We start from the raw sequence: 22,879 nt of genomic DNA, 5'->3' as shown, positions 1-22,879 counted from the left end.
GAGAAGCCCTAGACTCTTGTACGATCTGTGACCCAACTGCACTTCCGAAGGATCTGGAAACAAATGTAATTGGACACAAAAATTAAACAGTAAAGATATAAACCGTTTTTAACAAAATTATTTAAGTCATCGACTGGTTGAACAAACTATTCTTCGATAACAGAGCAGAAGATGGCTCCCACTGAGGGCAAAGCAGGGGGTTTGAGCCAAGTCTTCTGCAGAGCCAACTGGAAAAACTCAATCCAAAACCCCGAGCTTGCTTCAAGGCTTCAGGAAGCTGCCACAGGCGTGAACTGCAAGGTCCGGCAGAGGAGGAAGCTGGGGGCGGGGCTGCCCGCCTGCCCACGTCCTCCGGGGCTAAAGGCTTCGCCCCTCCCTCCTCAGACTTTCGGAAGCCCTGTAAGGGCAGGAAGGGGCGTGAAGAGCAGAAACCCACCGTCTCCAGTGAAACGTGGAGACGTCTACAATCCTAAAGCGCCCGGGGAACACCGCCTCCGAGGTGGGGAAGGTCGGCGCTGAGAGAAGATGCTGAGGAAGATGCTGAGGAAGATGCTGGCGGCCACGCCCCAAGCAAAGAGGGGGCCGTGCCGGGAACCTCTGGAGGGGGCAGCCAGAAAGGGGTCCCCCACACACCAGGGCGCCAACTAGAGCAGGGTGGGGACCTACTAGTATCTCAGGAGGTGGTCAGAGCTCCGTGGGGCAGAGCGGGGGGCTGCCCTGGGGGAAACGAGCGCTGCAAAACCCGGAGCTGCGAGCACTTGGCCTGGGCCAGGCCGGGCTGCCTCCGCCTGCAGAGCCCACAGCGGGAGGGCTCAGCACTGGAGCTCCGCAAGGAGGACGGGAGGGAGACAAGGGAAAAGGCTTCAGGAGGTGCAGACGCCAAGCTGACGGGCCACGGCAGGGCCAGAACCCACGATCAGACACAGGGACACTCACAAAACTGGAGAGCAATCACCTTCTCAAACGAGAGGGAGAAGAACAGACTGGAGAGGCTTGGCAAGGCCACACAGACAACCGAACCCGAGCCGGCATGGCGGGGCGGGGGGAACTGCGAACCAGACCCCGTGCCGTGCAAGGACAGAAACCCCGAATGAGGAACTCACGCAACCTCTGAAGATGCAGCAGGTCTATGAAATGGACTCTAATACGGCTGGCCCTGAGCTTCAGTTCATCAGGTTAAAAGGCAGCGTCCCTGTGCATTGGTTTGGAAGCAGCAGATCCACTGATGGATTGATGACGATTACTGTTATGTCCTAAAGTATCAGCCCTAAAAACGGGGCGAGGGCGCCTGACCACGGCCGTCTTGGGCAGTTGCTCTTCACTGTGGTGACAGAAACACAAGAACTTAGGCACCGGCTCAAAAGCACGCAGGACAAGGGAGTGGAAACTCTGGGGACAGAAACCTGGCGGGTGAGCACCGCTGGTGGGCAAGGTGTTAACCGGAGAAGCCAAGACACACACAATAAGGTACTGAACCTAAAACTCACACTGTTCCCAAGCAAAAATCCTGAAATGCTGGCTAAACATGGCAGAGAACCCCACTTGAATCAGCAGTCAACAAAACATTCTGCAATTAGAAACATGAGAAACCTGAGTAAAGACTTGGCGAAAGATTGTCTGACTGGAGACAGGAGAGCAGGGGAAAAGCCGAAAATCCTCAGACGCCACGGCGTCCAGTCACCAGGCTACGTCCGGGAGGTAAGAGCAGGCAGGTCAAGATTAGAAGAAACACCTTCGGAAACGCTGAGAGAGGTTATTCTCACCAGATAAGATGGAAAGGGAAAGTTTAGGGTCTGCTGATTTTAACCAGACTTTCAGTAACTGATTTAAATGAGTCGAAAGCACTGCTTGTTTAAAATTTTTTAAACACACAAAAAAGAACGAAAACCGTGAACACAAGTCAAAGTGCTGCAGAAAGGCGAATGTGCTCCGCGCTTTCCCATTTCAACGGCCGCTGCACACCGCTCATCTGCCTCTCATCGGCACAGCGGCCGCTCCACACCGCTCATCTGCCTCTCATCAGCACAGCGGCCGCTCCACACTGCTCATCTGCCTCTTATCGGCACAGCGGTGCCTCATTTTACCCTCCCGACCTCATGACGTTCAGTCAGTGGTCAACGTCTCGCTGCATCATCCTGCGGATTACACCAGTTGTCTCTCTGTCCACACTGCTTGCTGAACAGGGCAGGCAGGAGCGATCGGAGACGCTGGGAGAACCTGCGAGGGGCCGTGGGAGTTGCAGGCACTGGGGCCGCAGCTGTAGCAGCAGACACGCTGCGTTCGCTCCTCTCGGGGCTGACCCGGCGCCCACAGAACGCAGCTTCAGGGGCTTTTCAGTGGCGCTTATACACGCTCACAGACAGACGTGGCCGTGGCCAAAGGGGTACACAGCGCTGCACACGCACAGCGCTGCGAGTGATCCCAGCTGTTACAGGACCACACTGACAGATCGTGGGGCGAGAGCAAGGGGCCGTGGGCCAAGAGCGTCTGGCCACCACCCTCTTGGCCAATGTGCTCCTTCCCCACATTCTACCCCACTCAGGGTCTCTCGCCTCAAAATCTGCACACAGTCCACTTTCGTGATATTTCCTTGGTGAGTAACGCTGACCCTTGAAAGAACATTCTGCAACATCAACAGATGCTACAGCGAACAGCTACGTCCCCAGTACACGGCAAACAGCTACGTCCCCAGTTACAGCGAACAGCTGCGTCCCCAGTACACGGCAAACTCAACGTCAGCTGTCACCTGAACTCGTGTTGCGGTCCCTGCCCTCGTGGGGCTAGAAGGGCCACCCGGCACACATGGAGTGACTTTACCTCCATGACCAAGTCCAGTCCACCGGCTGTCCTTGTGAGGTGGCAGGAAAGCCTCCACAGGTTTTATTGCTGCTGCTACTACTGCTAAGTCGCTTCAGTCGTGTCCGACTCTGTGCGACCCCATAGACGGCAGCCCACCAGGCTCCCCCGTCCCTGGGATTCTCCAGGCAAGAACACTGGAGTGGGTTGCCATTTCCTCCTCCAATGCGTGAAAGTGAAAAGTGAAAGTGCAGTCGCTCAGTCGTGTCCGACTCTTAGCGACCCCATGGACTGCAGCCCACCAGGCTCCTCCGTCCATGGGAGTTTCCAGGCAAGAGTACTAGAGTGGGGTGCCATTGCCTTCTCCGACAGGTTTTATTAAGGACCTTCTAACTCCCCACAGGCGCTGGGCCCTCCCCCTGAAAGAGGGAATCTTGTGGCATTCACAGCCTACACATGATTCCAAATGCTTTCACACTGTCCTAAATCTGCGAGAGAACTCAGAGGTTAGTAGCACAGCACAGCACACAGCCTTTACAGAGCACTGTTCTACTAAACCTGCATCACAGACACAGCCTGTCCCGTGTGCCTCCACACCGGGAGGGGTCCGGTTTCCGGAGCTAAGGACACAGCCTTCGCCATGTGCCTCAGCACAGGAGCCATCCAACTTAAGGACCAGCCCGTAAAAGGCAGCAGAAGGAGGGTCCACGGACGCCACGTCATCTTCTGCCTGGCCTGCCCGCATCTTTTGCTGTGGCCCTTCCCAAAGTGAGTGTCTGCTGCCCTGGCATCAGCTGCCTCCGCTGCTCCAGGAGCAGAGCCTCGGTCCCTGTTTCAGTTTGATCTCTGTCAACTCCCGCTGCCAGCACAGCAGCCCAGACGTGCATCCCCTTTGCCTGCTGCCACCCCTAGATGTTTCCAAGCCTGCCGCCGTGGAGGGAGCAGTTAAGGAGCCGGAAGAGGTGGACGGGGCGCTATTCAAAACGGCGTCCCGCGTGCCGCTGCAAGATGCCCGCCCTCTTCCAGAGGCTCCTGCACCTCCCGAGCCAGAGCAGAAACTGAGGGCGCTGCTCTCCCCATCATCGCCCAGGCCCTCCTTGTACTGTCTGCACTTCACCTGCCCTCCTGAGCGTCCCCTCTGGCTGTCTGCAGGCCCAGGGGACCCTCGGGGCTCCGCAGGCGTGGGTTTGGCAGGCCTGACCCAGCTCTAAACTCTCCACTGTGGCTGCACTTCCTCTTTTTCTCCGCTGGGGCGGGTCCTGCGTCTGGCTGTTCATCCTGCTGACTACATCAGCTGTCCCACTGCTCCTGGCTGTGCACACTGTTCGCCGAACCCAGGGCAGGCACGGTGCCAGGGGGGAGCCTGCGGGAAAACTCGAGGAGCCCTAAGAACTGCCGCCATGCTGATGCTCTCCTGACTGGTGCAGCAGCCGCAGCAGCAGAAATGCTGTGTGCCCTTGGGGCTGACCAGCGGACACAGTCGTCAGGCAGCCTCAAGGGCTTTTCGGGTGGAGCTTATACGTGCTTACAGAACAGACAGGGCAGTGGCCAGGTGGGGACATTGAGATGCACAGAGCTGTAAGTTATCTCTACTGTTACAGAACCACGTAGCTACAAAGCGCAGGGCGAGAGAGCCTGAGCACCACCATCTTGGCTAACTTGCTCTTTCCCCACACGCAGTGATTGCTCTTCAGATTCAAGAAAGCTGGGGCCCAAACAGCTGTGTACAGAAGTGCAACAATCAGCTCCTTCTTTTAAGATAAGAAAAGATATTCAGATAAAATACTTGAGGCCCAAGGCAAGAATCCACTCCACTGATTTGTCCAAAATCCCAGGAAACAACATTTTAGTTACCTCAAAGATCCAATACTGAACATCAAAACCTCTGGGCTATTTGGGGGATTAAAGAGATTGGAAAGTTATTAAGAAGTGTTGGGAGAAGATGCACACTTGGCGAGCGCAAGGTCAGGGAAGCGCCTCTCTTCCACAGGCGCCCTCTGGACACACCCACGTGTGCACCTCCGTAAAGCCCACGTAGGCCAGAATCCCCATCCCTTACTAGTTAAGAGGACTCCACCCACAGGAAAAATAACATCTAACAATATGACTGATGTCAGAATTAAACAAAATATGTGTACAATGTTAAGCAGAGTGCCCAAGACACAGATCTGTTCTCAGCTGGTCACCAAGGCACCAGTCTTGACTGATAGAGCACGTGTGTGAAAGTCGCTCAGTCATATCCAACTCTTTACAACCCCGTAGACTATACAGTCCATGGAATTCTCCAGGCCAGAATACTGGAAGTGGGTAGCCTTTCCCTTCTCCAGGGGATCTTCCCAACCCAGGGATGGAACCCAGGTCTCCCGCATTGCAGGCAGATTCTTTACCAGCTGAGCCACAAGGGAAGCCCTGTGTGATAGAGCTGTCAAGCCCAACAGTTCCTGACTCACAGGGCACTGAGATACTTGTTCAGAATTCACCTGTAAGAATTCTGTTTTATTATAATAATCAGAATAACATTTACTGAATGTTAAATTCACCAGATGTGAAAAGGTCAGTTTTCATTCCAATCCCAAAGAAGGGCAATGCCAAAGAATGTGCGAACTACTGCACAGTTGCACCCGCCTCACACGCTAGCAAAGAGATGCTCAAAGTTCTCCAAGCCAGGCTTCAGCACTATGTGAACCGAGAACTTCCAGATGTTCAAGCTGGATTTAGAAAAGGCAGAGGAACCAGAGACCAAATTGCCAACATCTGTTGGATCAGAGAAAGCAAGAGAACTACAGAAAAACTTCTGCTTTATTGACTTTGGCAAAGCCTCTGACTGTGTGAATCACAAAACTGTGGAAAATTCTTCAAGAGATGGGAATACCAGACCAGCTTACCCACCTCCTGAGAAATCTGTATGAAGGTCAAGAAGCAACAGTTCAAACCAGACAAGGAAAAACGGACTGGTTCCAAATAAGGAAAGGAATATGTCAAGGCTGTATATTGTCACCCTGCTTATTTAACTTATATGCAGAGTACATCATGAGAAACGCTGGGCTGGAGGAAGCACAAGCTGGAATCAAAATTGCTGGGAGAAATATCAATAACCTCAGATATGCAGATGACATCACCCTTATGGCAGAAAGTGAAGAGGAGCTAAAGCGCCTCTTGATGAAAGTGAAAGAGGAGAGTGAAAAAGTTGGCTTAAAACTCAGCATTCAGAAAACTAACATCATGGCATCTGGTCCCATCACTTCATGGGAAATAGATGGGGAAAGAGGGGAAACAGTGGAAACAGTGTCAGACTTTATTTTGGGGGCTCCAAAATCACTGCAGATGGTGACTGCAGCCATGAAATTAAAAGACACTTGCTCCTTGGAAGGAAAGTTATGACCAACTGAGACAGCATATTAAAAAGCAAAGACATTACTTAGTCAACAAAGGTCCGTCTAGTCAAGGCTATGGTTTTTCCAGTGGTCATGTATGGATGTGAGAGTTTGACTATAAAGAAAGCTGAGTGCCGAAGAATTGATGCTTTTGAACTGTGGTGTTGGAGAAGACTCTTAAGAGTCCCTTGGACTGCAAGGAGATTCAACCAGTCCATCCTCAAGGAGATCAGTCCTGGATATTCATTGGAAGGAATGATGTTGAAGCTGAAACTCCAATACTTTGGCCACCTGACGCAAAGAGCTGAGTCACTTGAAAAGACCCTGATGCTGGGTAAGACTGAGGGCAGGAGGAGAAGGGGACGACAGAGGATGAGATGCTTGGATGTATCACCGACTCAATGGACATGGGTTTGGGTGAACTCTAGGAGTTGGAGATGGATAGGGAGGCCTGGCGTACTGCAGTTCATGGGGTATCAGAGTCGGACACGACTGAGCGAGTGAACTGAACTGAAGTGAAAGTCGCTCAGTAGTGTCCAACTCTTTGCAACCCTATGGACTGGAGCCCGCCAGCTCCTCTGTCCATGGCATTTTCCAGGCAAGATACTGGAGCGGGTTGCCATGCCCCTCTCCAGGGGAATTTGCTGATCCCAGGGATCGAACCCTAGGTCTCCCACATTGCAGGCAGATTCTTTTACCATCTGAGCCACCAGGGAAGCGTAACAGGATGGTTTCAGAGCTAATTTCGAAACTTGGTCACTGTGCCCGGACCACAGGAAGACGCCAACATTAGGGGAAACTCGGTGAAGGGGACATAAGAACTCCCCCTGCATCTTGACAAATTTTAATGTAAATTTAAACACTGTGTCCAAGTTAAAACAGTAATAGTAATACAGATACAGCGTCTGCCTCCAAGAACAGCAAGGCTTTCGGAAATGTACACAAGCAATTACAGCAAAGCGCGCCGTGAGAGTCAGGCCACAAGGAACAACGGGGGCGGCAGGCAGGCGGCGGGGGCTCCCACGGCCAGGGGTCGCGGGCCGGACCGCCGCGCCCCGCGGGCGTCTAGCGGGCCCTCGGCCGGTCCTGGATGACCGCGGCCTTTGGCCCCCCGAGGCCTCCCCGCAGTGACCTCGGCGGCACCGGGCGCCGCGGGGCCGTTCCGGGACCCACCTGGAATTCCAGGCCGTAGATCACGGGCGCGTCGTCCTCCATGCTGCGGCAGCGCCCTCGCTGAAGGCGGGTCCCCTGGGCCGACGCGCCCCCGCTCCGCTCCCATTCATGCGCTCCAGCCCCAGCGGCGCCGCGCGGCGACCCTTTCTGAGCCACCGCGGTTCCCGTAGGGTTCACTTCCTGTTTTCCGGATGCGTCATCAACGCGCTCCCGGGCGCCGGCGGCCGCCGCCGATGACGCACGCCGAGCTCCTGCGCATGCGCACTTGGCTCCCTCCAGGGTTTCTGCGCCCAGTAGGAGCAGAAGGGGAGGGCCTGCCGGGGGCGCCTGCCGGGCGGGCTGCAATTCGGAACCTCCCCAGCTCCGCAGCCCTACGGTTCCCCTAGGGTTCTGACGCGGTCGTGGGACGGCTGGGCGCCGGGAAGCGCTCTGCAGTCGCTGTCAAGTCCTCTCCGGCCCAGCAGCCAGGGCGGAACCTCAGGCTTTACAGACGACCGCTGCTCGTTTTGGGGACATTGAGGGGCACAGAGGTGTTCAGTGGAGGGCTCGGGGATGCGCTTGGGCTGGCAGACTCAGGTGGGCTGGCAGACTCGGGTGGGCTGGGCCCAGGAGCCTTAGAGTCAGAGGCCGGGCTCGTTCGTGTCTGCAGCCTTGTGCGTGGAGTGGCCAAGGGGTCGCACTGCCGGTGCTGGGGTGGTAAGTGACGCCTGACATTTATTTGCCTCTGAAGGGAGTCCGGTGGACAGACTCTGGCGTCTTTGAGTCTTCAAGAACTGTCAGCGCTGCAGAGGTTTGCCTCCGTCCAGGAGTCCGCCAGAGCGCACGCCTTGACGTTTGGCAGTGCCCTTGCAGACGGGAGTGGCATTGCATATAGCCCCAGAATGCCGTATGCACATTCTTCACTACCCTGGGTTCCGTAGGTTACAGGGCCATGCACAGGTTCTCCACCAATGTGATCATTTCACTTTCCTCTCATCGCCCCTTAATCTTTGTTTCAGGTAAGGAGGTCTGGGATAGTGCCGGGAGCAGGAGCTCCGCCCGTGGCAAAGGTCGTGAGGAAGGAGGCTCAGCATACACAAAGGCGGGATCGAGCCTCAGGAGTCCCCCTGGAAATTCTCGAGCATCTACCCCCCAAACCAGAGTCTGCCTACTTTCTGCTTTGTGCTTTCACCTACACCTCTGACTTTATGGGGGGCTGTCCCCCACTACCTCTCTGAAAAAAGAGTTAACTTACAGCTCCAGTTAATAAAATTCCTGGGTGTGCTAGTGTTTCAACCTACAAACTCCTTTGGAAGTCCTCTAGCCTGCCTGAATAGGTTTTTCCGGCCACATGTGATTGTTCAGAGCCTCCTAACTGTGAGAGGCATGAGATGTTCTAAACTGTCTAAATACAGATTCCTTTGAGCAGTTAAAAGATTGATTAGAAATTGTATTGGTGAAGGGTTTTTCACTTGTTGGGCCAATGTTTGCTGCTAAGTTTCCATATCCCTTACTTGCTGTGTCCCTGGCAGTGTATTGATTAATATAATTGGTGTAAGTAGTAGCTTTAATGTTTGTAACCTTGGACCCTTGAGTTAATTCTTTTTCTTGTTATAGCCCACCACACCTTTGCCCTGTAGGAATGCAACTTTATCTAATGCTTTTGGAGGGTCACTAATCACCTTTAGAGAAAAATAAGTTTTCTGAAGAAAGGGTCTTAAAATGTTAACAGGCCTCCGGGCCAGAAGATGATGCAAATCACCTAAACTTTTGCATATGATAAGTTTGCAGGAAGAAAGCCTGGCTTACTGCATGACTCTACCCCTTCCCCCATTATCCTCTATGCATAACTTAAGGTATAAAAACTACTTTGGAAAATAAAGTGCGGGCCTTGTTCACCGAAACTTGGTCTCCCCCTGTCGTTCTTTCTCTCACCTTCTGGCTGAATTATTCAGCCTCTTTTCTCCACTAAATTTTCTCACTGAGCTATCCTTATTTAACCACTCTTTATATCCTTAATTAACGTTTAATTAAGCAATTGTTTCCTGATTCTCGCCGACGCCGTCCCCGCTTTGAAGTCCCTGGATCCACCGGGGCTGGACCCCTGCAGGATAGGTATATGAAAAGATGCTCAGGCTCACTAATCATCAGGGAAGTGCAGATCAACCACAGTGAGCCACCACCCCACACGATTACAGTGGCCGCCGTCAGAAAGTTAAAAGGATGAGCAGCACTGGCAAGATTGGAGAAAAGGGAATCCTTGTACCCTGCCGGTGAGAATGTAAGTTGATGTATCAACTGTGGAAAACAGTATGGGAGGTCCTCGAAAAATTGAAAATAGGATTGCCATATCATCCTGAAATCCAACTTCTGTGATCCAGCCTAAATGAACTATCTTGAAGCCATACCTGCACTCCATGTTCACTGCAGGATTAGTTGCAGTAGCCAAGATACAGAAACAACCCAAGTGTCCATCCACAGCTGGATGGAAAATGTGTGTGTGTGTGTGTGTGTGTGTACACAGGTGCACACCTGCGTTACCAACCAAGGGATCACTACCCAGTGATCATAGAGGCCAGTACTGTGACATCGGCTTTTGAGGAAAGAATGAGGTTTATTGTGAGGTTCACCAGCGAAGAAATGGAAGACAGGTCTCAGATCTGTCTCCCCCATCCAACATTCAGGGTGAAATTTAAGGGGTTAGGGGAATTTCAAACTTGGGAACTGATTGTCTAGTCTCAAGTCAGTCTGCTGGAAGCCAGGTTTTCCTTATTGAAAGGTTTCTTGCCTCGTAAAGGGCTCCAGTGACGTTTCTGTTAGTTTTCTGAAGGTTCTTCATTTGAAAGTCAATGTGGAGACATGGGTTCCCCTGTTGTACCTGTGTAGTGCTGTCTGTAAAGTAACTGAAGATTTGGTTAATCACTTATTCTACTTAAGGAGGAAAACTATTTTAAACTGGCCAATATTTTTTTACATGCTTTTTCATATATGTGGAATATTATTCAGGCTGTTAAAAGGAAGAAAATTTTTAAATTTTATATAAAACTTAGAAAAGGATGGGGCCTTGTCATCTGTGACATGAATGAACGTAGAAGACATGTGCTAAGTGAGATAAGCCAGACACAGAAACCAAATACACCACGATCCATTCACAGGTGGGATCTGAAAAAGAAAGTTGGAATCATTGTAAAGGAGAGTAGAATGGTGGTTACCGGAGGCTGAGGGTTGGGAGAAGGGGAAGTTATTGAGCAAATAATACAAACTTTCAATGAAAAGATTAATAAGTTCCGGAGACATAGTTAATAATAATGTATCCTATACTTGTGATTTGCAGAGAAGAGATTTTAAGTCTTTTCACCACAAACACAAAAAACGAGCGGGGCGCTGGATCAGGGCATGAGCTCCATTGTGGCCATCTCACGGTGTTAGATACATCAGCACGTCACGTTGTTCACCTTAAATACAAACGATTTTTATTTGTCAAAATAAAACTATTTTAAATCATTAAAGAATAAGAAGGAGATGGCTGGGCGTGGCCTGGTTCAGCTGTGCTCCAGCGCCTGGCGCCTCCTGACACTTAGGCTGGGTGATGAACCGGGGTATCTCCCGGGGTATCTCCAGGGTGACAGCGGAAGTCAAGAACGCAGAAGCACAGACGCGGCATCCTCCTCGGCCGCTCCGCTTGCCTGAGATTGAGCCGTGGCGCTGAGGCATTCAGGATCTTCACACTGCTGGATTAATCCCACCCAGCTACCATTGGTATTATCATCACCATTTTCACCCTTAATGTGATCACACGAGTACTACAGATGGATGTATTCTCAACAAGAAAAGTTGGAAACACATATAGGCACAAAGACACATCCCTGAAAAGAAGTATTTCAAGGATGCACTGGCCACGAACTTAAAAAAAGCTTAGCCGTTTCCCTCCCAGCTGCCCTCTGCCACAGGTTTAGCGACGTCCCTCTGGTTCGCAGGGACGCGCTCCGCCCCGCCCCCCCAGGCCCCACCCACCGCGGCCGGAACCGGAACCGCGCCGGCCTTCGGCTCCTGCACCGGGCATGCGCGGGAGCGGGCGCGCGCAGGCGCAGACGCCGCGGGAAGCGCCGAGTCCGGTCCCGGCTTCCTCCGGCTTCTCCCGGACCCGGGTCACAGCCGCAGGTGACCCTTCCCCCAACCCCGGGGGGCGAGGGGGCGGATGAGGATAGGGCCCGGGCTGTGGAGAGGGGGTCGTGCCGTCTCCAGCTTCAGCCCCTGGGGTGGGAGGGTCTGCTCCCGGGTCTCTCCTCCCAGGGGGTCTCTACCCCCATGTCTCTCCTCCTCTGGGGTCTCTCCTCCCAGGTCTCCCATCCAGAGGGTCTCTCCTCCCAGGGGGTCTCTCCCCCCAGGTCTCCCCTCCCCTTGGTCTCTCCTCCCGGGGGGTCTCTCCTCCCAGGGGGTCTCTCCCCCCAGGGGGTCTCTCCCCCCAGGTCTCCCCTCCCCTTTGGTCTCTCCTCCCGGGGGTCTCTCCCCCCAGGGGTCTCTCCCCCCAGGTCTCCGCTGCTCCTTGGTCTCTCCTCCCGGGGGTCTCTCCTCCCAGGGGGTCTCTCCCCCCAGGTCTCCGCTGCTCCTTGGTCTCTCCTGCCTTGGGTCTCTCCTTCCCGGGGACTCGTCTCTGTCCCGCCTCCCTCCGGGCCCAGCATGACCCTGAGGGTCCGGAGCGTGAGCTTTGGGTGCCTGCCCTTTGCAGGGGCGGCCGTTGGCTCCACATCCCTGGAGCGGCCCCCACACTGGGCGCTGAAAGCTCAGGAGGGTCTGCGCCCGGGGCCCAGCTGTAGTACTCAGTGACTCGTTCCTCCTGGCCTCTTCTGTAGATGGACGTTTACAGTAACCTGCCCAAGCGGACTCAGGGTCGTGAGGACAGAACGCGACGGTCTGTGTAAAGGCCTATCAGTCTCTATGTAAAAGCTGGCTGACGCTTTCCAGAGCATCTTGCAGGACAAAGCTGACTGGTGGAGTATGTATACTGAGAAGAATTGAAAACATGTCGAGTGTAAGGTTCAAAGAAGTGCTCTAGATGTGCCTGTTTTTCTCACCTAGTCCACAAGAGTTTAACCCCAGTGAAGCATTTCCTGGACTTGCAGTTCACACCTTCTTATGGCTACTGGGAAACATCATATTTAAATACCTGTTTCTTTTTGCAAATTCAGGAGGCTGTACTGTATGGCAGTGAGTGCAGCTCTCTGTGTAATGGGGGAGGGGCGGGGCGGGGAGGACGGTTGCAAATAGAATAATACAGTCACCAGTCCTCACGTTCTGTGACCCCTAGCAGGGTCTTCACTGTTCCAGGACAGCCTGTCACCACTCTGCTTTATCATTAAAATGATAGTTATCAGTTCCTGTGCACCTGCTGCCGTTTAATCTTCATGACCCCAATCTTCAGATGAGGAAGCAGAGACTAAAGGATTAAGGCATTTTCAGAGGTCACTTTACTTGGTGGTGAGCCCAAGCCTCAAGCAGTCATTCCAAGCTCTCCCTGCCTTACCCTCTGCTCTCAGTCTTGACCTGTCTCAGCAGCCGTACAAGGACAGCAGAGGCAGAAAAACCAGTGTAGGAATCTCATCCCCATCAGTTGACAGCATCAGGCAAATCAGTGGACCTCTGCTGTGTGATGGAGCTTATGCTTTGTAAGTTGGTCCTAAGGCTTAAATATGATAATACATGTAAAATGCTTGATCTGTGGTGAGTGTTCTCTCCATGGGGGCCTTTCCAATTGTATACTAATTAGATTCCTACCTCATGGCACAGTTCTTTCATGGAAATATGGTTTCCATTATTGCAACCTGGTAAAAGATTTGTAATTGCAGTCTTGTGTCCAAGGGAGCCTAAAGAGCATGGTTTTCTTTGTTCTTAGTGCATTTAAATCACTTAAAAATATTTTAAGGCGTTAATTAAGCTCATGTGCAAAGAACTCAACCAAAGAGAAAGTCTGACTTCTTTGCCAGCATCTTGATGCTGGATGTCAGCTTAAAACCACGTCTGTGGCTTCATGTGTGCTGTGTGTTAGTTGGTCCATCGTGTCTGACTCTGCGACCGTGGACTGTAGCCCACTGGGCTCATCTGTCCGTGGGATTCTCCAGGCAACAACCCTGAGGTGGGTTGCCACGCCCTTCCCCAGGCGGTCTCCCCAACCCAGCAGTCAAGCCAGTGTCTCGTGCCCCCTGCACCGGCAGGTGTGGGCTTTGCCACGCCCTTCCCCAGGCGGTCTCCCAGCCCAGCGGTCACGCCCGTGTGTCTCGCGCCCCCTGCACTGGCAGGTGTGGGCTTTGCCACGAGTGCCACGTGAGCGTGTATTAAATCAGTAGCAGGAGAAGTGAAGGTTTGTATCTCATGCAAATCAAGGACAGATACATGTGCTTTTCAGTTTTTAAAGTATGAAATGCAAAGGCTGCATGTAACGGACATGGAAAACACAAAGTCAAGTGCAGACTTGGCTTCTGGCGCCAGTGTTGCAAACGGCTTAGACCCATGCACCGCCCCCATCGAGCCTTTCCTCGAGGCCTCTTCCAGCCCGCTCCCCAGTCCAACTGTGCATTATTATCACCTTGTTTTTCTCTAAAATAATATATTGTTTGATTTTCTTGTTTGAACTTCAGGTAGAAAGTCATCATACTGTTTATTTTTCTACCCTTTCGGTGTGTAGAATTAGATGTGTGAGGTGCAAACATTGAAGCATTCGCTATAGGCTACCTCGTTCGTTTTCACTGCAGTTTGAGTACACTGCTGTTTCTTTATTATGGTGTCTCCAGGCAGTTGTTTCCAGGGTTTAAATCTTTGGAGAAAGGGCGGTATTTTGTTTGGACTTCGCGTGTGCAGGACTTCCTCCATGACACATAAGTAATGGGATCATAAGTGCCAAGACTCTTGAGATTGAAAAGAGCTGCTGAATTTTACCGTAACCGTTGGTACAATGTGGAACCATCCTAATAAAGTCCAATTGTACGGCTGTTGAAGTCACAGGACACATGCTTGTGAATGTGTATCCCTCTCACCTTGTTCGAATCTTTGTTCAGGATACTTTTTTGTTGGATCACTTATAATCCTGTTGATTTGTAGGAATCTTTAATACCTTGATATTAAGAAGTGTAACAATATCAAGCGTAGGTGACTGTGTTGAACAGGAAGATTACTTACACACACCACCACCAGCTGTGTAAATTGGTACATGCACTTAGTAAAACAGTTCGGTGTTACCTGATGAAGAATTGTACTCTCCACAAAGCCCCCATGAGCTTTCACACATACAGCAGGAGGCATGTACAGGAATATTCATAGCAGCACTGTTTGTATTCAAAAACATAGCACCTCAAGAAGAATAGATATATCAGGACTTCCCCTGGCAGTCCAGTGGTTAAAACTCTGTGCTCCCAATACATGGGGCACAGGTTCGATCCCTGGTCAGGGAACTAAGATTCCACACGCCGCATGACGTGGCCAAAAAAAAAGAATGGATACTAGGTTGTGGAACCATCACACAGCAGAGCATCATCAGCAAAACAGGAATCACAGCTCCGTGCTGCTTCCAGGATGAGTCTCAAGGTTAAAAGCGGAGGAGAAATTGAAGTAAAAAGCAAAAATCTAACATGTTGTCTGAGGAAATACACTTGGAAAATGGAAGAAGAACAAGAGTAGGACAGATCTCAGAATATTAGGTCTGAAAAGGGAGTTAGGACGTATTATATCAGCTACAGGTTATAAATTTTGTAGCACTCAGTGTTTGATAAAAATGGTTTATAGAAAATTTGCCTTCAGAAGAGTCAGAGAGAGTGACAAGAACCTTCTCAGGTTTTCTAGGGAAAGAAGTCAGAGGACTGAGGCGGGGCTTTCACCACTGCCCGCTTGCACCTGGATCCCTCTTTCTTTCGTGCCGGGGGCGAGAGGTGGTGGCACGTGTGTTGCCGTTAACTTCGTTTCCTCTGTCGTTGCGTGGAGTGCAGGGTAATGACTCAGACACGGGGGCACTCAGATGATAACGATTACTGACTTGCAAGACTTTTCGGCCCAAGTCTTCAACCTCTGGTAATGGTTTCTAACAAAGGTGTAGTTTTTATTTAGAGATTACGGTAAACAATTTAATTTTTACCCTGGGTTGGGCATCATCTGTGTAGACGGTGTCACTAGGAAAGAGGTGGACTTGACTTTTCAAAGTCAGATTGGAATAGAAACAAAGATACTGGAGAGAATCAAAGTATGGTTACAGACTGAGTGTTCCTTTTTACTTGGCTTGCTTTCTTTCAGATGGTGTTTTCTTTAAAAACATATTTTAAGTGAGTTGGTAAACACGGAATTGCTTGTCAGAGAGCTTTATTCTTTGCCGAGCTATTCAGAAAGGCTCAGTTCAGTTCAGTCACTCAGTCGTGTCCAACTCTGTGACCCCATGGACTGCAGTACGCCAGTTTTCCCTGTCTATCACCAACTCCTGGAGCTTGCTCAAACTCATGTCCATCGAGTTGGTGATGCCATCCAACCATCTCATCCTCTCTCCCCTTCTCCTCCCGCCTTCAGTCTTTCCCAGCATCAGGGTCTTTTCAGTTGAGTCAGCTCTTCGCATCAAGTGGCCAAAGTATTGGAGTTTCACCTTCAGCATCAGTCCTTCCAGTGAATACTCAGGATCTGCTTTAGGATGGACTGGTTGGATCTTCTTACTGTCCAAGGAACTCTTAAGAGTCTTATCCAACACCACAGTTCAAAAGCATCAATTCATCAGTGCTTAGCTTTCATTATAGTTCAACTCTCATATCCATACATGACTACTGGAAAAAACATAGCTTTGACTAGACGTATGTTTGTTGGCAAAGTAACATCTCTGCCTTTTAATATGCTCTCTAGGTTGGTCATAGCTTTTCTTCCAAGGAGCATGCATCTTTTAATTTCATGACTGCAGTCGCCATCTGCAGTGATTTTGGAGTCCAAGAAAATAAACTCTTTCACTGTTTCCATTGTTTCCCCACCAATTTTCCATGAAGTGATGGGACCAGATGCCATGATCTTCGTTTTCTGAATGTTGAGTTTTAAGCCAACTGTTTCACTCTCCTCTTTCACTTTCATCAAGAGCCTTTTTAGTTCCTCTTCACTTTCTGCCATAAGGGTGGTGTCATCTGCATATCTGAGGTTCTTGATATTTCTCCCGGCAATCTTGATTCCAGCTTGTGCTTCATCCAGCCCAGCGTTTCTCATGATGTACTCTGCATATAAGTTAAATAAGCAGGGTGACAATATGCAGCCTTGATGTACTCCTTTCCCTATTTGGAACCAGTCTTTTGTTCCAGGTCGAGTTCTGTTGCTTCTTGACCTACATAGAGATTTCTCAGGAGGCAGGTCAGGTGGTCTGGTCTTCCCATCTCTTGAAGAATTTTCCATAGTTTGTTGTGATCCACACAGTCAAAGACTTTGGCATAGTCAGTAAAGCAGAAGTAGATGTTTTGCTAGAACGTTCTTGCTTTTCTGATGATCCAGTGGATGTTGGCAATTTGATCTCTGGTTTCTCTACCGTTTCTAAATCCATCTTGAACATCTAGAAGTTCGTGGTTCACATACTGCTGAAGCCTGGCTTGGAGAATTTTGAGCATTACTTTGCTAGCTTGTGAGATGAGTGCAATCGTGTGGTAGTTTGAGCATTCTTTGGCATTTCCTTTCTTTGAGATTGGAATGAAAACTGACCTTTTCCAGTCCTGTGGCCACTGCTGAGTTTTCCAAATTTGCTGGTGTATTGAGTGTAGCACTTTGACAGCATCATCTTTTAGGATTTGAAATAGCTCAACTGGAATTCCATCACCTCCACTAGCTTTGTTCATAGTGATGCTTCCTATGGCCCATTTAACTTCACATTCCAGGATGTCTGGCTCAAGGTGAGTGATCACACCATCGTGATTATCTGGATCGTGAAGATCTATTTTGTATAGTTCTTCTGTGCATTCTTGCCAGCTCTTCTTAATATCTTCTGCTTCTGTTAGGTCCCTACCATTTCTGTCCTTTATTGTGCCCATCTTTGTGTGAAATGTTCCCTTGGTAGCTCTAATTTTCTTGAAGAGATCTCTAGTCTTTCCTGTTTTATTGTTTTCCTCTATTTCTTTGCATTGAACACTGAGGAAGACTTTCTTAATCTCTCGCTATTTGGAACTCTGCATTCAAATGGGTATCTTTCCTTTTCTCCTTTGCCTTTAGCTTCTCTTCTATTTTCAGCTATTTGTAAGGCCTCCTCAGACAACCATTTTGCCTTTTTGCATTTCTTTTTCTTGGGGATGGTCTTGATCACTGCCTCCTATACAGTGTCACAAACCTCTGTCCATAGTTCTTCAGGCACTCTATCAGATCAAGTCCCTTGAATCTATTTCTCACTTCCACTGTATAATCATAAGGGATTTGATTTAGGTCATACCTGAATGGTCTAGTGGTTTTCCCTACTTTCTTCAATTTAAGTCTGAATTTGGCAATAGGGAGTTCATGATCTGAGCCACAGTCAGCTCCAGGTCTTGTTTTTGCTGACTGTATAGAGCTTCTCCACCTCTGGCTGCAAAGAATGTAATCAGTCTGATTTCGGTATTGACCATCTGGTGATGTCCATGTGTAGACTCTTCTCTTGTGTTGTTGGAAGAGGGTGTTTGAGAAAGGTTGCATTCCCTTATCAATAAGTAAATGTCCCATAAATTCCCCAAAACTGTCAATTCTAAAAATCTTTGCCTACTTCACAAGTCAGATTTTGAAAAATCATAGCTTTAATCTGGGGTTCTTTAATTGTTGCTGAAGTTGTTGCTTCTTGTAAGGATCCAGTCACATAACGATGGGTTAGCGACGAGTCTCCTCTTACTGCGTTGCCCTGTGGAATGTAGTTCAAGGCCATCTACGATTTCAGTAAGACAAAGGCATTCTAATAGTAACTGAGATGTAAGCTGTTGAGGTTGACGTGTCTTTGTCTGTATCAGGTGGCCATGGAGAATGCCGAAGGCGCTAGCCAGCACGTGCCCGAGCAGAGTGCGCCTGCCCAGGGGCCAGCCCAGAGCATCGCTCCGCAGGGGCCTCAGGGAGACCAGGGGCAGCTTCTTTACCACGAGGAAACCATCGATCTCGGTGGAGACGAGTTTGAGTCCGAGGATTCGAATAATTTCGCGGATAAGCTCGATGAGCCCCTGATGGAAAGCGTGCTCATCTCTGACTCCCCAAACAACAGCGAGGACGACGCGGGTGACCTGGGGTGTCTGCACGACGTGGGGGACCCCGCCGAGGGCAGCGGCGATCACAGACTGGGGCCCAGCGCAGAAGAGGGCGCGCTGGGCTCTCTCAGTGACGGCGGTGAGAGTGATGGCGGGGACACGCCTCAGGACGTCTCGGACATGACCCCTGATGGCAGAGCATCGTTGAAAGAGGACCCTGAGCGCAGCGATGTGGAAGACCTGCCTGCTTTTGAACATGGGGGCGGAGAGGACCCAGGCCCCGGGGCTGCGCGGGTACCCATGGCAGGGCCACCGTCAGGCACGCCACCCCGGCAGCCAGCCCCCAAGGACGAGCCGGTGCCCATGTGCACCATCTTTAGCCAGCCACCCCCCAGCGCCCAGCCCCCAGCCCTGCGTGATGGCTTCGAGTCCCAGATGGTGAAATCCCCCAGCTTCAGCAGCGCCAGTGAAGCTGCCCCCAGGACCCCACCCCAGGTGGTCCAGCCGAGCCCCAGCCTGAGCAAGTTCTTCGGCGATCCAACCGGCAGCAGCTCCTTGGCCTCGGACTTCTTTGATTCCTTCACAACCTCCACCTTCATCTCCGTCAGTAACCCCAACGCCAGCCCTTCCATTCCGGAAAGCCTGTCTTCGCTGGCTGCTAGCCCTGTGGGAGGAAGCTCGCCGGGCTCCGAGGAAACTGCCTCCTCCCCAGGGGTGCAGAGGTCAGGGTCGGGTGTGTCCACGGTTCCTCTGGAGATCTCGCAGTCCCCAAAGCCATTCTCACAGATCCAGGCGGTGTTTGCCGGCAGCGAGGACCCCTTTGCCACTGCCCTGAGCATGAGCGAGATGGACCGGAGAAGCGACGCCTGGATCCCCGGGGATGCGACCAGGAACGTGCTGACTTCAGTCGCCACGCAGCAGTACGGCACGGTGTTCGTGGACAAGGAGGACCTCACCATGCCTGGCCTCAAGTTCGACAACATCCAGGTGAGGGCGGAGGGCCTTCAGCGCACAGGTGGGCCGGTGGGCGCACTCGGCGAGCCGGGAAAGTCCCAGCCAATGTCCTTGCTTTTCATCTGACTGTTTCGTGTATGTTCATATGGAAAAGGCCTGTCGAGCTTTGAAAAACGCTGATTGTTTTCAGCAGTTCCCAAGGTTCTCATCTTGAGAGTGTTTGCTGTGATGTCACCAGGTAATTTGGAACCCTGTTGATTTCTCTGATCGAAGGTCTTTAAGGTGCTAATCAGAGTCTTAGAAATAGTTTCCAGCAAGGGAGCTGCACGACAGCTCTCTGGAGAAGTTGTAAACTGAGTGATCAGTTTATTATAGCAGCTGAGCTCCCGTAGATGATAAATCCCCTTTCCTCTCCTTTTATTTATTTATTTTTTTTTTTACATCAGACGGGTAACGTGCCGGTGTCGTAACAAGGTTTGCAGGGAGGCACATGTCACGCAGCAGCATGAACACCCAATCATCATGCTCATGAACTACAAAAGGATCCCTCTTCTTTTAGATATGGAAAAATGTGTTTGCATTACATGCAACGTGCTCTATATTGGAAGAGTTCTTACCGATTTGGTTAAAAAAAAATACAGACGGTCTCTCAATAAATCACAAGATTATAAATATGTAATCGTAAAATAAATAAATACTATATATTGTAAATAACATTAAAAAGTTCAATCTTACCAGTCATCAAAGTAGATGAAGTTATTTTAACTTTCTGTTGTCTGAGTTATTTATAATTATTCTGTGTATGTTAGAATGTGAGGAAATAGCCAGCTTAGGCAGCCCTGAAGGGACTGATAATTTGGCACAAACTTTCTTAAATGTTAAAATGCGTGTCCAAATGTGCATGTGCTTTGACCAGAAATCCCACCCTGAGTAGTTATTTAAGAGGAAAGAATCTCACTGATGTATGAACAGCCAGCTTTCAGGATGCCCATCAGAGTGAGGCTTAAAATTGGAAAGAATCTGAAAGCATCTCGGAGTCCATTGTCAGGAGGCTAGTTGAATACATTCGCCACATCTCGCCTCTTCAGTGGAATATTTACATATTCAACTGAAAAAATGATGTTATGGCCTCGTCGGTGGCACTAGTGGTAAAGAAGCCGCCTGCCATGCAGGAGGCGGAGGTGAGGTTCAGTCCCCGGGTCGGGAAGGTCCCCTGGAGGGGGCGTGGCAGCCCACTCCAGGATTCTTGCCCGGGAAATGCCATGGACAGAGGAGCCTGGCGGGCTACGATCCATGGGGTCACAAAGAGTCGGACACGACTGAAGCGACTTAGCACACACGCACTCACAAAAATAATGTCATATTCAAATAAGTATTTTTATTTATTATGAAAAAATGAAGATAATGTTATGATAAAATACTTAGTGAGATTCATAATTTGCTAAGTTTGAAAGCCCAGGTACAGGAAGGCACGTAGCATGCCTTACATGGTAACGTTTTCATGGGTGTGCGCACGTCCCCCTGAGGTGAGCTCGGCTGCGTGTCGGGTGGGATCTGCAGGGTCTGTGCCTTGTGTGCCGCGCTGTCCACTCCGGAAACTGAAGGGGCTCCTCCCCGGCCGGGCGTTCCCCTTCCCCCACCTCGGCCTGGTCAGAAAGCCACGTGGGGTGGGGCCCTGGCCCTGCGAGGCCGATCCTGTGGAGAAGCAATGCGGCTGCTGGAGAGGTGAGCCAAAGAAGAAGTCATCATCATCTTTGATGACTGGTAAGATTGAGCTTTTTAATGTTGTTATTTACAACATATAGTATTTATTTATTTTACGATTACATATTTATATATCTTGTAATTTATTGAGAGACCGTCTGTATTTTTTTTTAACCAAATCGGTAAGAACTCTTCCTATATAAAGCACATTCGCGTGTAACACAAACACATTTTTCCATATCTAAGCGGAAAGGAAAGGGATTTATCATCTACAGGAGCTCAGCTGCTATAATAAACTGATCACACAGTTTACAACTTCTCCAGAGAGCTGTCATGCAGCTCCCTTGCTGGAAACTCCCCAGCTGTCTCTCTGGGGAGTGTGAGTGAAAGTCTCTGAGTCTCTTTGCGACCCTGTGGACTATACACTCCATAGAGTTCTCCAGGCCAGACTACTGGAGTGGGTAACCTTTCCCTTCTCTAGGGATTTTCCCATCCCAGGAATCGAACCAGGGTCTCCTACATTGCGGGCGGATTCTTTACCAGCTGAGCTGCAAGGGAAGCCCAAGAATATTGGAGTGGGTAGCCTATCCCTTCGCCAGCAGATCTTCCCAACCCAGGTCTCTGTGGGGAGCTGACGTGAGAGCCTGCAGATGTGGACGCGCTTGCGTGCTGTCTTCGGGTACCTGCTGACGAGACACGTCTTCCCTGGGGCTCGCCAGGCACTGTCCCCGCCCTCTCCAGCAGAACGTATTGGGTGTGAATTTGCCTTCCCGGGCCTCCTTGGTGAATCCCAGTTACAGGCTCAGATGTCAGGGGTGTTTGTGGGTCAGCATTGATGCCTTGACCCCGTGGTCCATGGGGCAGTCCCGGGGCCCAGGGCTCCTCGGGTCTGTTTGGGGCCACGCAGAGCTGCTTCACTCTGGCCGCCTGAAGGGCTGGGCTGAGCGCGGCACTCTCATGGGCCAGAGGCGCTGAACGCCCCGTGACACCCTTCAGGGAAGCAGGTCAGTTGCTCCTGAGCTAAGAAACAAAGTGCTGATGCTTGCTGCTGGGTGAGCCAAGGCGACTCGAGCTCGGAGGCCATTCCCGCCAGTGGGAGGCGTGGGGTTGTGACAGCCCCTCGGAGCTCTGACGCTTCCACGTGGCTGATCGTGGAAAGTCTCTGAGTTTCTCATAAGTCTCTCATAAGCAGGGCATTCGGCGGTCAGCCAGGGCCAGGCGCCCGCTGCCAGGATAGGACGCACCCTGCGGCCAGCCGGGAGACGCTGCGTGTCCTTTCTGCTCCCTCTAAGTGCTTGGGTGGTGTCTTCCGTCCGTCTCGTGGTCCACAGTGATTGTTTTGGAAACCTCATGGTGGATTGAAATATGGATTCAGAGTAGTTCCTGAAAGGCCTTTGACTTTCCTGTGGAACCAGTGTGCGGGTTGGTTCTTCACCTGTGTCTCTTCAGTCGTGTATTATTCTTCAAAGAACTTGTCATAGAAAAGAAAAAGTGTGTGGTTTACGCCAGAAATGCTGTGTTCATTTTCCAGAGGAGTTAGATCGGCCCAGCACGTGTGGTAACTCGCTGCGCGCGCCAGGCTTTTAAGATATCAACCAAGTGTGTGTTGGATTTACCTGTTCACACGTTCCTCCCCACGCGACTGTTACTGTTGCAACACTACATCAGCTTTCTGAAATACTTGGTGGTTTTTCCAAATTGCTCACCTCT

At 50.7% G+C, this 22,879-nt stretch overlaps 2 protein-coding genes and 1 non-coding gene across 10 annotated transcripts in view; 1 reads left to right on the top strand and 2 right to left on the bottom strand.

Annotated features, from left to right (window-relative positions):
* The window catches only part of EIPR1 (EARP complex and GARP complex interacting protein 1), a 67,150-nt gene extending 59,630 nt beyond the window's left edge, over positions 1–7,520 (bottom strand). The window contains exon 1 of the mRNA NM_001191328.1: positions 7,344–7,520. Within this exon, the coding sequence (NP_001178257.1) occupies positions 7,344–7,385 (42 nt within the window). The 5' untranslated portion in view covers positions 7,386–7,520. The remainder of the gene's footprint in view (positions 1–7,343) is intronic.
* Positions 7,521–7,604: 84 nt separating this feature from the next.
* Positions 7,605–22,879, top strand: part of TRAPPC12 (trafficking protein particle complex subunit 12) — a 40,368-nt gene continuing 25,093 nt past the window's right edge. Inside the window, exons 1-4 of one of the 8 annotated variants that reach the window (XM_059889242.1) lie at positions 7,605–7,919; positions 8,074–8,229; positions 8,342–11,483; positions 18,284–19,498. In XM_059889242.1, the coding sequence (XP_059745225.1) occupies positions 18,290–19,498 (1,209 nt within the window). In that variant the 5' untranslated portion in view covers positions 7,605–7,919; positions 8,074–8,229; positions 8,342–11,483; positions 18,284–18,289. 8 annotated transcript variants of the gene reach the window in all.
* LOC112447932 (small nucleolar RNA U13) lies at positions 19,906–20,010 on the bottom strand. The gene has a single exon (XR_003036197.1). It is a non-coding gene; the product is annotated as a small nucleolar RNA U13 (small nucleolar RNA).

This window comes from Bos taurus, chromosome 8 (assembly GCF_002263795.3).
Source record: "Bos taurus isolate L1 Dominette 01449 registration number 42190680 breed Hereford chromosome 8, ARS-UCD2.0, whole genome shotgun sequence".
Classification (NCBI taxonomy): Eukaryota; Metazoa; Chordata; class Mammalia; order Artiodactyla; family Bovidae; genus Bos; species Bos taurus.
Note: the sequence above shows the minus strand (reverse complement) of the source record. Positions and strands in the feature narration are given on the sequence as shown.